The sequence below is a fragment of the Pezoporus wallicus genome, unplaced genomic scaffold (genome assembly GCF_028554395.1).
Source record: "Pezoporus wallicus isolate ANWC-B61680 ecotype Strahan unplaced genomic scaffold, APGP_CSIRO_Pwel_v1 contig_7835, whole genome shotgun sequence".
NCBI classification, from domain to species: Eukaryota; Metazoa; Chordata; class Aves; order Psittaciformes; family Psittacidae; genus Pezoporus; species Pezoporus wallicus.
This window is the reverse complement of record NW_026636866.1, coordinates 617,806-635,616: the sequence shown is the minus strand read 5'-3', so window position 1 is coordinate 635,616 and position 17,811 is coordinate 617,806. Positions and strand designations below refer to the sequence as shown.

General features: G+C 42.2%; 1 protein-coding gene across 2 annotated transcripts; it reads left to right on the top strand.

The window, feature by feature from the left end:
* Positions 1-637: 637 nt before the first annotated feature.
* LOC130595294 (uncharacterized) lies at positions 638-12,060 on the top strand. 2 transcript variants are annotated; one of them, XM_057401890.1, is made up of 11 exons: positions 638-964; positions 3,105-3,239; positions 4,546-4,670; positions 4,963-5,031; positions 5,512-5,625; positions 7,051-7,166; positions 7,471-7,526; positions 8,994-9,046; positions 9,689-9,816; positions 10,343-10,499; positions 11,588-12,060. In XM_057401890.1, exons 1-11 carry the CDS (start codon positions 653-655, stop codon positions 11,658-11,660), a joined length of 1,338 nt encoding a protein of 445 aa, XP_057257873.1. In that variant the 5' UTR covers positions 638-652; the 3' UTR covers positions 11,661-12,060. The 2 variants fall into 2 exon arrangements, with proteins under 2 accessions (XP_057257873.1, XP_057257874.1); XM_057401891.1 differs by lacking the exon at positions 4,963-5,031.
* Positions 12,061-17,811: the final 5,751 nt, after the last annotated feature.

Genomic DNA, 17,811 nt, shown 5'->3' with positions numbered 1-17,811 from the left:
TAAGGAGGTTATTAAAAACAGTTGCATTCAGAGAAGAAATTGAAAGAACCAGAAGCACTGTTCCGTTAAACAGAAGACCGCAGCACAGGATCTATTGTGCAGCCACCAAAAGCCTTCCTTAATACGGCTTCTAGAAATGGTACCTACAAGAGATGCTGAAGGGATGCCCACTGTGATTTATTTTTAGGTGTTCTAGATGAAGTGGGCTGCCGGGTGGATTGGAGCTGGTGGTGAGAGCTGAGAGCCAGAGAAAACAGGGTCAGAAACCTGCAATAGCAACTGCGATCTGAAGAGCTGGGAACATCTGCAGCCCTCATCCTCCGTGAGGAGCCGCTAATACGGCCCTTGTACACCCTGACAGGCCCAGGGAGAGACCCCGACGCTTAAAGCTCCTGCATCAGAGCACTTAACCCGGAGGGTTCCTGGACACTTGCTTGTGCCTTTCCAGGGCAACAGCTTGAACTTCTCTTCGGGCACTTCCATGCAGCTGGGCGGGATGCGCGCTGAGATCACATTTATTGGGAGAAAAATACAAATAGTAATAATAATATTGACAATAATAATAACAATAATACTAACAACAACATACTGAAAGAAGCCGATCCCACTTCCCAAAGTGACCTCAGCGAGTCGGGACAAGCCTCTCGCGGAAATGACCGCGACCGGCCTGGGACACTGCGATGCGCGGCCGCGAGGCGGGGTTTGTCGGTGGCCGGAGCCAGCGCCGAACGCTCCGCGCAGCTCCGCCTGCGCTCCGCGGCCCGCGATGCTGCTGCTGCTGCCGCTGCTGGTGCTGCTGGCGCTGCTCGGGGCCCGGCGGGCGGCCGCCCTCGGAGCCCCGGCCCCGCTGAAGCGCTGGGCCCTGAGCTGCCTCCTGCTCTGCCACGGCGCCTGGAGGCAGCGGGCGGCCGGCGGAGCCCCTGCGGAGCCACGGCGGCCGCGCCCGCTCCTCCCCGACCCGCACGTGAGTGTCCCGCAGCCCCCTCCCGGTATCCCTAATAGTGGGACAGCCTTCCCCGCTACCGCCTTCCGTGACAGCCCCTTCCTCGGCATCCCCATCCCTGGCAAGCCCTTTTTCCCTAGGACCCCATCCTTCCCCAGCATCCCTCCCCCAAGTCCCTGGAACCCCCATCCCCTGGGACCAGTGTACCTCCACAGCACCCATTCTCCTTGGACTCATAGCCCCTGCACTCATAGCACCTTCATCCGCAGAACCCACACCCCTCAGGGACCTGCCCCCTCTATCCCCAGCACCTTGCACCCATCTGGCACCTACACCGCTCAGGGACCCCCATCCCTGATCCTGGTATCTGATATCCACACCACTGAACCCTTGAAGCATTGGAACCCACATCCTTCTTCCACCCACCTTTCACACATACCAGGGAGGGCAGGTTGGGGATATCACCTTGGCTGTCTCTTGTAGGGAGGCTTACCTCTAATCGGAGCAGCTGATGTCAGTGGGGAAAAGCAAATGCACTACAGGGCATGTGCCTTCTATTTTAGCACACATAGTGAATTGAATCTAATGGTTATTTAGTGTACTTGCCTGCTTAACAAATAATAAACCCTCTGCCTACAACCTGTACCTTTCGTGTGTTCATGTACTATCCTATCAAAATACTCACTGTACCTAACTGGGACATTTGAGTTGGCTTTGCTGTGTTATTTAGTGAAAGGGGGAAGCAGAAAGGCTGGTGAGATAGAATGTCCCTTGGTTTTGTTTGCCTCATCAAGATTTACCTTGTGGGTGCCAGCTGAGATGCTGAATCCTGAGTTATTTTTGTGAACTTCTTGCTGACATATCCTGGAACCTTGTGGTAATCCTGAAATCATAACATTTAACAAATGCATTGATGCTTCTGCTTAGCCTTTAAAAAATGAAGTTGTTTTCTACAGCTTTCCCTTTCTACTAATTAAGCTGCTGCGTGGAGCATATTGAAGTGTCTTGCCAATCTTGATTTGATAGGGTAGGAGTGACAGTGTCTTCCCAATCAAACTGATACCCAGAGTGGTTTGAGATATAACCAAGGTCTGTTCCTCCAAACAGCCACACTGGAACAAGTTATACAAGAGAGATCTAAAAACGGGTCTGGAAAACACTTGCAGAAATGATGTCTCTGGATTTTTACACTGGCATCCAGCAGGCTCACTCCATGTATATTTCCAAGCTCTGTGCACTTGCAATTACCCCTTACCTGTATGTGTAAGGGCAATAATTATCCGGGTTTAGTATTTTTTTGGCATTTTAAGAAGGATAATTTTTCAGACTCAGAACTTCATCCATGCCTGAAAGTTCACACATAAATCATAATTTCCATGTTCCAGCTTTTAAAACTTCAAGTAAGTTCTGCTGAAATATATGAATACAGACATCTGAACTTGAACTTGTGGACTTCTATTTCTACTGGGTTTTAAGATTTGAGATGTTAACTGGCCATACGGCAGCCCAGCTGCTAATCATGTTGGTAAAGTGCTGTGGTTTCTATAACTTCCTTCCTCTTCCTTTTTTCCTTTTTTATTCCTATGTTTCCCCTACATATAAGTTATCCTCCATACAATTCGTAGCTAGATGGAGAAACTGTGTTTGTGGCTCAGTTTCCTCCTCACAGATGCTCTTTGAGGACACATTTCATGGTCAAGGGAACTTAATTTTTGCAAAATAAACATCTTAATTCAGATTATTATACTTCACCTTGTCTGCAGCTATCATGCAGTAATTGCATTCCCTCTCTAACACTGCTTCTTGTCTGCTGTCTTTCTGCTTTCTGTGCTCACTCTGATGAGGAAATGGGCAAACAAGACGGAAAAATGCTTTTGTGTCAATGAACATTGTGATTATTGTGTGCCAGATAGACTAACTATTGCAGATTTCAGTTATTTCCTGAGGACATGGGCTGTCCTGTCTTACAGATGAGTCTTCACTGTTACTAGCAGAACTCCCTGGCTGTTCTCTTTGGTTCCTGATATCCGATATAGAAAGTGAAAGTAAAATTTCATTCCTGAGAAGAAATCTATGGAAAACAAAGAATTAGTCATCTTCTCCCCACCCTTTCCAGCCTCCAGCTGGAGCTGAAATCCATTATCGATTTCCCTTTCCCTAGGCAATCGATTCGGTTTACTTCACCGGCTTTGCAGAGACCAACAAGACCTTTGTGATTGCTCGTCTTGCAAAACGTCCCGATGGGGTCTGTGAGATGTGGCTCTTCCTGAGGGTGGATGGAATAGGGGAGTTTGAAGTAAGTGGTGGCTGTGGGGTGACACTCAAGAGCAGTGCTTAACTCCTGTCTCAAACCTATGTTAGGATCCCAAACAAAATACAATGTTCTCTGCACCTTCACTACATTAACATCCTAACAGTAAGACATCAGTGCTGTGCAAAAGACAGTGGCAGAACTGGCAAGATTACTATGTCTAATTTTTGCAGTAGGTGCCTGACACTCATTCCCTTTTTCCTGTAATTCACACAAAACATATCGTATTTTCTATAAAATGACTTGGTATGTCTCCCAGGAAGAGTTTGAGCATTCAGTCTTTCTGATAACATGCAGCACATGGTTAATAAGTTACGTTGTACGGTTATGGTTGATTTTGTCCCGTTTTAAGTAGTGAATGCTATAAAAACATTGTGGAATTGCCTCTTTAAAAGAGAAAGGAAAGCTTTTAGGGACTTCTAGGGGAATCTTTATATGTACATCTGCTTCATTCTTGCTAAAAAAGAAAACAGTATTAATCATATAGAGTATGTATATATGATATATATAAATATTTGGTATATGTATAATCATTTTGCCTCTGTGTTTTTTATTTTGTTAATAGCTGACTACATAGTAAAGAAGGAGGGAAGATCTGGCATAAATCCTTTTGCACTCAACTGTCTTTATGTTCACAGATATGTGTCACGAAGTAGCCATGACCAGAAAAAGTAGGAGACATCCTATTTGCAGATCATAAAATAAAATAAAATAAAATGAGATTGATGTGAATTATCTTCTTTTCTAGTAATATTTAGTGTAATGATACCACTTTGTGGCTTTGTTACTTAGAACTGCCAGCCAAGTTCAGGACCTTCATAGATTCTTCCCTACAGCAACAGGCATAAGGTCTCTTTTAGAAAGGTGACAGCTTTAGGAAACAAGACATATTTTTCAAAGAGCAGCTGAAGAGTTTTGGGAGAAAAGTTGCATACACTGGAAGTTTACATCATTTTAGTGTTTCATCAAATTTAGTCTAAAAATAGGTATACCCCCAAAGCCCTGCATCAGCTTGGCTGTGAGCTTGACAGTCACTAGCATAAGGAGCTGAGCTCTTGCAGTGCCCTACCTTCACACTAGTAATTCAGTTTTGTTATGTGAAACAATAATGTGTTATCTTTGGTGTTTGAGGTGCAGTTTTTCCTCTCTGATAATCTGATTACCAGAAAGCAGGTAAAACTGAAAATCCAATTCAACCAAAAGTTCCTCCTGCAGAGGACCGTCAGAGCAGGAATTCACCCACCTTGCATCCTCAGAATTAATCAAATGTTTTCCTGGAATATCTTTTTAGCACCCACAACATCCAAACATGATGGTGAATGATGAATCTGAAGAGATTTGGAGTGGAGGAGGGCTCACTGTTGAATACTTAGAGCCCCAAACAATCTGGAAAATAAACTTTGACGGATTACTCAGGTATTGATTGCAGCAATCTATAGTTTTGTTTGTGCACACTTAAGAACAAGGCTTTTTGAAAGCTGGAAATGTATTTAACTGACTTGAACCAAAAGCTGTTTGATAACAAAAAGCATGCATTGATTTTTATGGAATGAAAACAGGGATTAGTACGTAGCTTTTCTATCCTACCTTAGCACACAACAGCATTATTCTTCTGCAATGTCTCCAATTGCATCCATTTCCAAACATTTAAGAAACATTTTGCTCTTTGTTTAGGAGTGATACAGAATTATAGTGCTTTGTCTTATAGAAAAGGACCCTACCGGCAGCAGTGGAGTGAAGAGGATGGCGAACTTGTACCAGTTAAATTCTCTTTCCAGTAAGAGTGTTTCACATTTGCTCTGGGATGTGTATCGAGTTCCTGGTTAGGGATTTGGTTACTGCTTTCAGAGGGTCATGTGCACAAAGTAACACAAGAAGCATTTGCCTCTGCTTTCTCTGTTTGCTTATGGACTGTATTTGTCTGATAAAAAAAGATTTGCTGTCAAAGTAGCACAGCATTTCTGGAGTGATGCTGTATTTGTGCCTCTGAACAGATACATTAGAGAAAGCAGCATTCTTTGGCTTGTAGCTCTGCCCTGCCAGCTTCCCTTCCTAGGTAATCTGTTGACTCTTGCAGACTGTTGTTGGTTTCCTTCCATTTGCTTTTTTTGCAAACACATTTAAAACTCTGTAAACCAGAATTTTCCAATAATCATAAAATGCAACATTGCCACTCTCAGAGTAAGAAATGCAAACTTGGCCTAGAGTGACCTGAATGCTAATAATGTCTTTTATTCCCCTTGTCTCCTTTTCCTAGTTGGGAGAACTTCACAGAAGTCTTTAACTTCAATGTCGACAGTCACCCTGGGACATTTGCACATGCTTTTGCTCAGGAACCATGGACCATAGAGTTCTTCCACAGGGTCAAAAAGTGAGAGGCAAGATTAATCTCTTCTTGGCTTAACAGTAATTTTTCTAAAGATCTCTTAAGGGTCTGTCATGTGTTGTTATAGGTGACTTTAGCAGGTGGGTTTAATCTGAAGTGAGCTAATAAAGGACATGGCTCCTGTCAGGTGTCTTCTGGTTTCGTTACTACACCAGACCTGGCAACCTCAAAGAAGGATCCTGCACACAGGCGGGGTCTTCCTAATATGTGGATGGAGGGATCTGCCTGCAGCTTTGGTCTAAACCTTGAGCGTTTGGCATATTTCTTACTCTGTCTTTTTTTCATGGCTAACAACCTGATTTAGGTTGCTTCGCAAGTTGTTAATCCAGGTATACCTAAGCAAAGGATTAAATATAATTGTGTAGAAGAAGAGCTAAAGTGGGCATTGTAATTACGATACAAGCTTTGGAGACCTGAAAATATGAAAGGAAACATGAGTATCGGTAGTGTGTTATTTACATACAAGCACAAAGCCAACTGTATTCTGGGCTGCGTCAAAAGGAGCGTGACCAGCAGGTCCAAGGAGGTGATCCTGCCCCTCTACTCTGCTCTTGTGAGACCTCACTTGGAGCACTGTGTGCAGTTCTGGTGTCCTCAACATAAGAAGGACATGGAACTGTTGGAACAAGTCCAGAGGAGGCCATGAGGATGACCAGGGGCTGGAGCACCTCCCGTATGAAGACAGGCTGAGAAAGTTGGGGCTGTTCAGGCTGGAGAAGAGAAGGCTGCGTGGAGACCTCAGAGCAGCCTTCCAGTATCTGAAGGGGGCCTATAGGGATTCTGGGGAGGGACTCTTCATTAGGGACTGTAGCGATAGGACAAGAGGTGGTGGGTTTGAACTGAAACAGGGGAAATTCAGTTTAGATATAAGGAAGAAGTTCTTTACTGTGAGGGTGGTGAGGCACTGGAATGGGTTGCCCAAGGAAGTTGTGAATGCTAAATCCCTGACAGCATTCAAGGCCAGGTTGGACGAAGCCTTGGGTGAGATAGTTTAGTGTGAGGTGTCCCTGCCCATGGCAGGGGGGGGTGGAACTAGATGATCCTAAGGTCTTTTCCAACACTAACTAGTCTATGATTCTGTGATAGAATAGTGCATTGTTGCTGGTGATATCTGTTGACTTCTAAGCAGCAACTGTTTGGTAGTACATTATGTTTTCAAAGAAAGGGCATTCTGTCAGGGTGGGGATTTGCTGTTGTTTCATTCTCAGGTGTCTCATAGACATTATGTAGCAGTAACTGGGAAATTTAAAAATGGTTGCTCTTATGTAAAATCTGTCATAGCCATGATCCAGATGCTCTGAAATTTCTTCTTCGTTTTGGGATATAGGTGCACCAGATTGGCACTGAGGGTGTTTGAAGAGGGAACTTACTGATTTTGCCTGTGTCGACTCAGTCTTTTCTTTCTTCCAGACAAAGGGAACAACATTTCCGACATGAGGAGTGGGGCCAGTCTGTTGGAGAAATTGAAATAGAAAATCACGGGAAAACCAAAGTTCTCCTCAAAGGGGTTCGGAGCCACTCTTATGGTAACAGCACCAGCAATAATTCACTCACTTGGCTTCCCTCACTATAGCTGGTACTGGCAAGACAGTGGGACTAAAGGTGATCTTTAAAAATAACCAATTTCATGACTGGGCATGAAGTTAAGACATTTCAGAGAAAACACTGTTACTGTTGTGGGGACATGCATATGCTTACCATGTGATCAATTACATGTTATCAATTATGGGATATTTCTTTATCCACAGTTACTGTCAAGTCAGGTACTACTAGTTCACATTTTCCAATAATGGTGTACTTCAAGTTGTGTGGTTTTGTTCTTTTTTGCAGGTATCAGGGACTGGTCTGAGATTTACCGTTACATCATGATTTTGGCACACTTTGAAGTAGGTGGTAACATGTCAAAGTGCTACTTAACCATGAAATTAGTGGTGATTCTGAACTTGTCAGTCACATTTGAGTATTCAGAAATTAGGCACTGGGAGCATCCACCATGTGCAATCAGAAGTGCTATCAGCATTAGCACGTATCAGTGTTGGGAGCAGCTCTCAAAAGCAGAGCTGTGTGCATAAAAACTGAGATTCTGTACACTGGTTGAACCAACAGTTGTTTGAGTAGCTTAAAATTGTTTGTTTTGGCTTTTTGAAGAAAGATTAGGTAGGCATCTTCACAGGACAGATTCTCAGCTGCTGCAAATACCCAGTACTCAATGGAATTGCTGCAGTGCTGATTCACACTAATTGAGAGCCTGAGGTGTTTGAAGGCATCGTAAACCTTCATGACAGCAGTCAGCAAGTATTTCTGCCTGTGCTGTGCTCTAATTCTTTGCTTTGTAATGGTGGCTGTGCTGGAGGAGAGTCATCGCTGTGGCTGCTGGGAGTGCACAGCCTGGGGAAATGCTGAATTCTGGCCCTACAAGCTGGCATGCAACCCCAACAGATGCTCCTGAAAAGCATTTCCTTTGCCAACACAGGTGTAAACAGTTCTAAACTCTCTCTTATAAGCAACATTACAGGAATTAAAACTGAATTCAGCATAAAAGTTCTTTTCCCAGATATATGCTGGCTAGCATAAAAACACACTGTGGAAAATCACACATCTCTGCAGATCAGTAGCTGCTGTGATTTCACACCTGCATTTGTACCTTTTGATAAGACTATGCTTTTGCACTGTGAAGTGTATAATCAGGTAGTAATCTTTCCTTTTTTCTTAGTTATTCAGAACTCAAAATTACTGTGGCCCTGTCTCTCCTTTTTAGAAGCCATTTGAATGGTTTTTAAGATGGAATTAAAGTTTATGGATGATTGAAGTTTAGAGTCCTCATACTGTACATATTTGTAACAGCACAGTGTAGGCTTACAGTTGCCTCAGAGCAGCCCAAGTGGAGTATGAAGGTATTCAGACTCAAGGGTGGAAGAGAAATGAGTAAAAACATGAGATTACAGTTCCTTCTTATTAAACATCTTTTCTGTATGCTGCTGTCAGGCACAGAGTAATAAAGGTTAGAAGAAATGTCTGGCCTAAGCAAGGCCAGCTTTGATAGTCTGTCCATCGGTTTTGATCGTGGCTAGCTGACATCTTTGCATGTATTTTTTCCCTCCTCCTCTTAAGTCTGTTTGCTATGGACCTTCTGTTGTCCTTAATTTGTCTTTAATGTGTTTGGTTTATATTTTTGGGACACATTTTCATCCAGATTTTCATCGAAGATATATTGAGAAGATCTAAAAGTATAAAATCAGAGGCCACTGCATAACCTGGGTTATATCCAGTGTCTTCTTGGTCAAGTCAGTTTATGACACACAGAAATAAGTCCACACAAATTAGACTGCTTTTTCTCTGTTGCTGTCTTACAGGATGGGACTGCAGCACATTTAACAGTTATTAATCTGCCAGCTACCACAACTAAGTAAGTAACCAAGGAAGTTTATGCTGCTAAAAATATGCATCTTAAAGTGGCAGAAATCATTCTGCAGGACACCTGTATGGACATTCTTGCTTTGAACCTGTACACACAAATTTCTATCCACGCCCTCTTGCTCCACACTCTCTCCACCCAATTTTCCATTTGCAATTAGTCACAAGGGCAGCTTTTACCTGCAATCACTTGTTTTCCATTCAATTACTGTTTGACTGATGCAGCTGCTTGTCTTACTGCTTAGATTTAGAGATACAAATTCAGCAATTCCACCTATTTAAGTGTGTCCATATGTAGGGCATTGCTCAGGGAGCCCTGCCTTGCTGACTGGTGCTCTGTGCATCCAGAACCTTAAAGATCAGTGTTCATGGTCCTGGAACCAAGTAAGAACAAGTAACCTGCCTGTCCCACCTGCCCACCAAAATCCACCCTACAGGCTTCATCTTTCCTGTACGTGTAGGCTTCCTTCACTCAGCACTTGCAATATTCCACAATATGACCTTTTTCATTTATTGCTGCTACTTTCCAGGGATGAAGGATACGCTTAGCACTGGGCTTCCCTGAAAGGCAAATGTGTTGGGCCATTTGAGTTTTGGTTGAACTTCCAATCTGCTCCATTTCTTTCCCTTTCAGCCTTGCTGTAGGTTATGTCTTTTTCCCTGGTGGACAGAAGGCAGGCATTGAGTGGTCCAATGCCTCGTTGGCTGAGATGGCTGATGATGGTGTTATCAAGGATGAATATGGAGTCAGTCTTATGGCTGGTAAGCCAAATGCAGCCCAAATTTATGTGCCTGTAGCTTTTTGGCGTGCTGTTAATTTAGTAGAGGAAAGACTATTCAGTGAAATTCCATATGATCATTGGAGTAAATGCATCGTTTTACACCCTGAGAAATTTACTTCTATGCTTAAGTCCTGTGTGTAGTGTGTCATCAGTGAAACTGTGTGTGTCCACTGCAGGATGAGGGCCACAGGCAGCTGTATCAGGGAGGGTTACAGTTTCCATTTGTTGTGACTGTTGCTTTTGCTAATGAAGATAAATAATGTGATTTTCACTTTTTTGGGTGTCAAAACATATGTCATGAGGTGGATTCAGCTGCTCTGGAAATATGGCTTGATCCAAGATTTTACTTCATTTACGAAGCAGAAAAGGAAAACTATTGCTCTTTATAAAAAAAAAAGCATGATAAGAAACCACATGCAAAAAATAATAGATCTTGGAGGGGTTTTGAGATGAAATACTACTGAGGGCTGGAGACATTCTTCCACTTTTTTTTTCTTTCACCAAAGGTGGCAAGTACTTTGATGTTTCTGCAACACTGGACAAGCAGGCTTGCCCCGTGGTGTATAATGGCCTGACTGGAAGTGGCGTTTTCCATGAGTGCATTGCAGATTTCCAACTAAACGGGATAACACAAGGCTGGGGCTTGGTTGAATTTTATTACAGGTAAAATAATGACAGAGAAGAAGAGGTAAAGGATTCCCATTCTCCTCTATTGACCTATGTGGCTACAGCTCCATAAGTATTTGAAGCAGAAATGCACAGATTTTTTATCTGCTGTAAAGAAATATGGTCCATTTAGTGCTTAATATGTTTATTAAGTTGCAAACACTATAAATTATTTGGAAAAGAATGGTTGTGCAAGCACTTCATACATGCAAACAAACCATGAGCACTTGTTCAGTTGTTTGTTGTATAGGTTTACATAGGGCTTTATATAGGTCTCCTTATAGGTCTGTGAGTTGGTGTGCAGATAGTCCTTTCTGAAGACTGTCTTATTTAGGCAATCTGTTACATTATAAAAATAATGAATCCTCTACCCCAAACAGCAGGCTAACTATTTACAGAGTGAAATTTGCTCACATAAGTGTTTGTCAGACAAGAGCACAGAACAGATAGATATTCAGATCAATATGGGAATGCTTCTTCTAGGAAAATGATTATATCGACAAAGTATGTGCTTTCCTGTGAAGTGCTATTTCTTCTGTCACATGATTGCTGCAGTCTTTTACTGGAGCTTTTCCTATATTGAGTCTTTCAGGGAAAAAGCATAGTTTAGTTGTTTACATTTATTTTGCTTTTTAAAATAAACACTAGTTCTTGCCTATCAGAGGAAAAGCATAGATAACTTTCAGAATGAGAGGTTGGCTTCTTCTGAACACCAGAGAAATTTAAAGGACATAAAAAAAGCCACTAAACTGCCAAACACCCGGGGGTTGAACTTGAAAACCATGGCCTGTAGCTGCTGCCAGGTACCTGCTCCACTCCCTTCACTGCTGTCAATACCTGTGTGCGGAGCAAATAATCCAGTATGGAAAGTCTCAGCTAAAAACTGAAAAAGGCAACTTTTGCAAGTCCAGGCACTCCTGGACATTTCTAGATCTGCCCCAGGAAGGCTTAATTTAGCAATGCTGACAGAATTCCCATCTCCTATCTGCTTCCAAATCAAAACCATGTTAGAACTTAAAGGATGGGTGTCCACTGCTCCCCTTTCACTGCAGGACACCAGTTCAGCATCACTGTTCTTCTTACAGGGATGAAGCTGCCCAGCCGGTTCCGAATTTGCAACTAGGTTCAAAAGCCAAAGGACCTGATCTTTCCTCCTGATGCAGTGCAACTGATGGCTCTCCCCTTTGAGCATTTGCAAGCTTGTCCCAGTGATGTTAACAAGCAGCAGCTTTCAAAAATAACATTTATTCACTGCAGAATGCACAGTTTTGGGTGTGGAACTCGCTGTCACAGGATGCTGTGGAGGTTGAGGGTATAAAAAGATTAGGAGAGAAATGAGATGCATTTTTAGTTGTGCAGCACTTAGTGGTGGCTAACTGTGGTGGCCTAGAGGCAATTTAGAGTGCATTGGGAGGCATCACTCTATGCTCTGTCTTTTCTGCCAGCTGCTCTGCTCTGTGAGGACCAGGACATTGGGCTACAAGGATCTCAGACCCAATTTAGCAGTCCCTCTGTTCTTTCAGACTTATTTTTGAAATAAAATCAATATCTTTCTGAACTCTCTGGTTGTTATAGTCTTTAAAATGTGGGGGAAAACTATTACAGAAAACTACACTGATTTGATAGTCTTGCTTGTGACTGTATGAGGGCTGAACCGGAAGAAGTAAGACAAAGCACACTTAAATGAGGTGTCTTCTAGGAATAGCATTAATGGCCAACGAAATAAATGGTACAAGCACATTTTTCCCTTGTCTGAAGGAAATAGGTCTGGTAGTCCAATATAAAAGATGATCTGAATTTCTCATAATTCGCTTGAACTTAGATGCCATATTAATCACAGCATCCATGTTAGTCACCAATAGCTGCTGGCCCAAGGTAGCCTAAAGCATATACCCTACCTAGATATGTCTTGCCATCAAGTACTGAAAATTAAACATTCTAACAATATGTCAAGAAGAATTAGTTAAGTGGAAGATCTGGACAGGAGTTAAGAGGAGAAGCTTGTTCTCTATACCAGGCAGTAATGCTATGCATTTGCTGGGAGCATTATGTCATAATAGTACCTCTACTCCATTTAAGAAAGTAGTGAAATCTGGGTTCATCTATATATATTTATAATCTTAGGCTGACACTGGAGGAGAATTTAATAGACTTAAAAGAAGACTTTCTCCTTTCTAAGGTAGTTCTTACACTTACTACTATAAGAGCATTATGTACAGAGTAGGTGCATGAACATAAAATTATTCAGCCTATATATATCATAGCAATGACTGCATGTTCAAATTTGGGATATATTACTGAACAAGGCTGGGATGATACAAGCAACAGCCTGATATGATGGAAGAGGTTGATTTGTCAGCAGTCTCTTCTACAGCTGTGTAGTAGATAGATTCCTAGTCCCTAATTTACGACATTGTTCTTCGTTTGTGCCTGTGAGCTGAACCCCAGTGAAGGCACAGACCTGTGGTGGAAGTGCTGTGTGTGTCCTTGCACCCCAAACCATTAGCTGTAAATGCGAAGCAGGCTTATGGCTGCACTTCTTGTGGGATAGTCATTGATTCAGAGCTTCGGATTTTAGCTGGACTTCCCCTATAAATACTTCTCCTATAAATATTCTCTAGTTACAGTGGTATTAAGAAACACATTCTTGTGACTCTTGCCAATATTTAAAGATGCCTTAAATCTGTCTCTGTGCTGGTAGTCTCAATGCACTGAAACAGGGAATTTCTAAATTACTCGAGACAATAGTACTTTGACAGAAGGGAAGGCCTTATGCCTCTTTTTACACATAAGAAATCAGTCAAATTGGTAATTTTAGAAAGGTTAGAAAAGTAAATACGTTATACATCACAGTTTGTTCCCACTAAGTAAGTGGCTTGTTTGGCTATGAGCTCAGGAACATATGTTCCTTTATTCTGTGGAGTTTTTGTCATTTCTTTCCTTTTCTTTTTTTCTTGAAGACTAAAATATTAGAAGAAGGAATACAGACACATAATCAAGCAAGGTCTTTGTAGGTGTCAATGTAGATAATGAGAAAAAAATGTTAATTATTACTGTGGAATGACAGTTTGAGAAATTACTATTTAAAAAATCGTCTCTCCAGGCCAGAAATTAAAAATCCATCCCATCAAGGAACGTATTGGTCTGGCTGTTTCTGACTCACAGAAACTGGGCTACAGCTTGAGATGCTGTGGGGCAAATGGCAGGTACCTCCCCTAAATCGTGGTCTGTGAAGTTCATGTTCCTGCAGTGGAGGAGGCAGAGGAGGATGGCTACTCATTACTTGCCTTTTGTCCTCTGCTTGTTTCTTTTGGTACCAGTGGATTGAGAATTAGAGCACTCCTGAGTTCAGTTTTGAAAAGTTCAAGCAGGGTACAGAAAATGATTAATATAAAGGTTTGAGCTGGCAGGTTTATTTGCCAGGTGATGAACTACTGGTACGGTATTTCAGCTTGAAGGACTGAAAAAATTGACTGTCAGGGGTTTTCTCCCTGGATTTTAAATTAGTTTATAGTGAGCTTGTGTCCAGAACACATGGAATAACTTATTTAATTTAAAATAAATCTACCAAGCCCCATGCTTTGACCGTATGAAGTGGTCCTTCTCTTGCGGCTCCTTTCTCGGTGGAAAAATCCATCTTGGGAAGTGCTTCTGCAGCCCAAAAGCATTAATTTTGAGCAAAAAAAGCAGTAAATGGAGGTAAGTCCTGACCAGAAGTGAAATGTAGCATATGATCTGCTCTCGTCCGGCCTGGAGGGAGGCAGCTGGAGTTTTGTCGGGATGAGCTGCTTTCCAGCATCTGCATTTTGCACATCTGGGAGGAACTGAACACCTGTAATTCCTGCTGCTGTCAATGGGCCAGCGCCTGACACGGCAAAGTACTTGCACAAAATACTCATGCGTCCCAATGGAGCTCACATGCATGTTGAATTCAAGATTCAGGCACTTGTAAAGAGGTCATTTAAAGGCTGTCAGCCCCAAACTAAGCATTTCCCATCAATCTGGCCTTGGCTACCGATGTCTAGAATAGTAAATATTTTACTAGGCTTATTTATTCTCCTTCCTTTCTGCAATCTTTCATGGATTCGTAGGATAGATATAAAGGCCGCTTTCAGTGACATTTTATTTCACTGGCAGAAAGAAAGGAAGAAAAAAAGTCTTTTTTCTGTTTGGATTTATGTCCTAGCTTTACAGTTGGTGAAGCAAAGTGTAGCCCAGGGATTTCCGTAATTTATCAACAACAGAAGGAAAACCACTATATAGACAAATTATCTCTGCAAGCAACCAATTATTTCAAAGGTAGACTTTTCCCTCCATACGAACAAACTCAGCAGACAAATGACTCAAAGACGTTCCAGACAAAGTGACTGATAAGCACCCACTCCCTTCTCCCATTTACTGGAACCCTGACTGCTTCACACTCCCTCTTGGTTACCATAAAAAGCCGCATCAGTCTTTTTCCATTCAAAAGTGCTCTTCCTTAAACTATGGCTATTTTAGCTGTTGCTGCTCTCTCAACACACTCAGACTCAAAGCTGAGGTGTCTGAGGCAGATCCATAGGGATCTGTTCTGGGGAGCTTTTGGGGTCATTCCCCCCCATTTTGAGGTATTTTCCTTTCCTGGTTAAGGCTATAATTAGTTACAGCGTTGATTCTTTTTTTGCTTTTATGCAGCATAAAAAAACTTTACTAAGAACACAGTGCAAGTGAAGTTCATTCTAATCTGGCCATAAAATTTTATGAGGGATGTAAATCAAAGGCAGGAGTGGCAGCTAATTCTCTGGAACAGCTGAGCCCTGTTCAAGCTTTCTCAATACAGTTAAATCCCTCCAGGAGCAATTAGCCTAACAAGCTGTTTGGTCCACTTATAAATAACGTCACCGATGGAGACGTCTGGAGGTGTCTGCTGTATTCACAAGAGACTTTCCAAGTATGCTGAGTGGTGAATGACTTTTTCTTCTTAATCCACAGCGGGGAGGTGGAGATGTATATTTGACATGTCCCAGCAGGTTCAGTCATGTATTTACCATGTTTTCCAGGAAAGATAAGAGAGGGGAAAGTAGGAGTGCCATGCTCTCCTGAAGTATCCTCCTACACAGCTTAGTAGCTGCGCATCAGACAGCATGTCTTAAGTGCTGACCCCAAATCCTTTGGTCAAAGTAACTTAGAAATGGCCCTGTGCACAATAAACCTGGGAATGGTTCATGGCTGAGCCTTGTCACATCCTCTGAGACTGGAGGGGGACTTTTGGTTGCTATCTCTGTTAGAAATGTGATTTATAGAAGGAAGTCCATCAGATGCCATTTGAGCAAGGAAATGTGACCAAGTGACTTTGGTTTCTTCATTCAGGGACATTTCTGGCGCATCTGGGCCCCACCACCTCAGCTAACAATATGGCCTCATTTTTCCCTTCAGCTTGAAAGGTTTTCCCATCCATTGCATTTGCTTGAAGCATCTTATTGAGTTTGGGGAGTTTTTTAATTGTCATCTCTTTGTCTTTTATTTTTCTAAAATATGTTGTAAATTTGTAGCCTTTCTGGTGTTACGATTATGCAGTAACCTTCTGCAGCATGTAGAGAACTCACCCTGTAAAAATGGCTTTATAAAATGCTAATTAGATGTTTTAGATGTTTTCAATTGCAAGAATAAATAACTGTCCATACCCCTTTAAAGTCTGAATTTTCAAAACAGGGCAGAAAGGCGCTCTTAGCTAGTCTCTGCCAAAGCACGAACACCATTGGTGAAGTAAAGACCCACACAAGGAGAAAACAGCACTAAATAATTACAATAACCTTAAGACATTGCCTTTAACCATTAGAAATGGAGATTTTCAAAAGCAAATAAACCTCAGTGCAGATGCTGCCTTGGTTTCAACCCTCATTTGACTGTCATTTGAGTTAGTTCGCTTAACCCAACACTTTTTTATGTGTCAGGAGGCATGAAAGCTTTTGGATGAGAAGATTAAAACAATGGGAAAAGGATGAAAAGCCTTTGGTCTCATCTTGTATGTACCTTGAAGGAATAGATCTGCATTCTGACTATTGTATCCAGTGCAGAAAAAGTGCCATTGTGGGTGACTACATACACTCCTACCCAGATGCAGTGAAAATGGTGATTATCACTTTCAGAGGGAATTCTACCATAAAATCTAAGTTTATTGAGGACAAGTTTGGTCAGGTCCCATGGCAAGGGAAAAGGACACAGCACAACCAGACAGGGCTGTGCAGCTCAGCACCAGTAGGATAAAAGCCCCAGAAAGCCCATTGAGCCACAGAGATAGGGCAGGGCAAAGAGCAGTGTCGTGTTTGAGGCCATGGTACCAAGCACACTTCTGTGGTGATATGAGCCAGTGTTGTGTATGTACCTATAAACAGAGAAAAAGTTACTATGATGGCAGGTCTGAAGTGCTATGCATATTTTTCCTTCTACTCTTAAGGACACAAAGGTAGTAACTATTCATGGAAGGAAACAATGATTTTTTACTTCTGCAACTCATTTTCCTTCTCCAAAATGATCCAGATTATGCATACTTATAGCTTTTGATTAGCTTTTTAAATCTCCTTTTGGATGAAGTATAGGAAATTCCACTGTTTGTTGCTTTTGTTGTCAATCCTAAATGTCCTTTGAGTAAGGGCTGGCTAATCAGTTGATAAGGAATTAAAAAGAATTAACTACAAGGCCCCCAGAGCTTAAGAATATTTAATAGAATTTGCAGGGATCAGGAATGGGAAAAGCTCTGAGGTTACACAATGTGCTGTGCTGCTGGTTGTCTTTACTAAAGCATCCAGATCTCAATGTTTCCTTTCCCAGTCTTGTTTCTGCTGTTATTCTAAGGCATGTAGGCTTCTACCACATGTTTATAAGCTGATAAAACCATAATGCCAGGAATGTTTTCCTTCCTTTATTAGATTAACAAGTGACTTTTCAGATACAGCCCTGTTTACCATACTTTCCACACCAAAAGAATAATTGTGATTTAGTGTCATAACTCACAGAGAGGTGAGAAAATAAGAGCTGCTCCAGCCTAAATGCTGATGTAAGATGGATCTGAGCATCTCCCTGCTGATGAGAAATGTTCTGCTCTCCTGACGTGGCCTTCTCATGGGAGCCCTGGTATCGCACCACTGCTTGGCTGGGCTGGCAACCCTCAGCTGTGACAGGAGGGGTGACATAATGTTTAGTCCAAGTGTCTAAGAATAAGTCCCATCAGACATGACCAAGTGCTTCTGCAGCCGCTGCTGAGCAATTCATAATCGTACATGTCAGGCAGCTTTCTGACAACGTGGGGTTTGACTCTCATTAAGACAAA

Bases quoted from the DNA above. Each gene is read 5' to 3' on its own strand.
- LOC130595294 (XM_057401890.1), top strand. From the start codon at position 653: ATGACCGCGACCGGCCTGGGACACTGCGATGCGCGGCCGCGAGGCGGG. The intron at 965-3,104 runs GTGAGTGTCCCG...CCCTTTCCCTAG, and splicing joins CGCTCCTCCCCGACCCGCAC to GCAATCGATTCGGTTTACTT. The intron at 3,240-4,545 runs GTAAGTGGTGGC...ATATCTTTTTAG, and splicing joins ATGGAATAGGGGAGTTTGAA to CACCCACAACATCCAAACAT.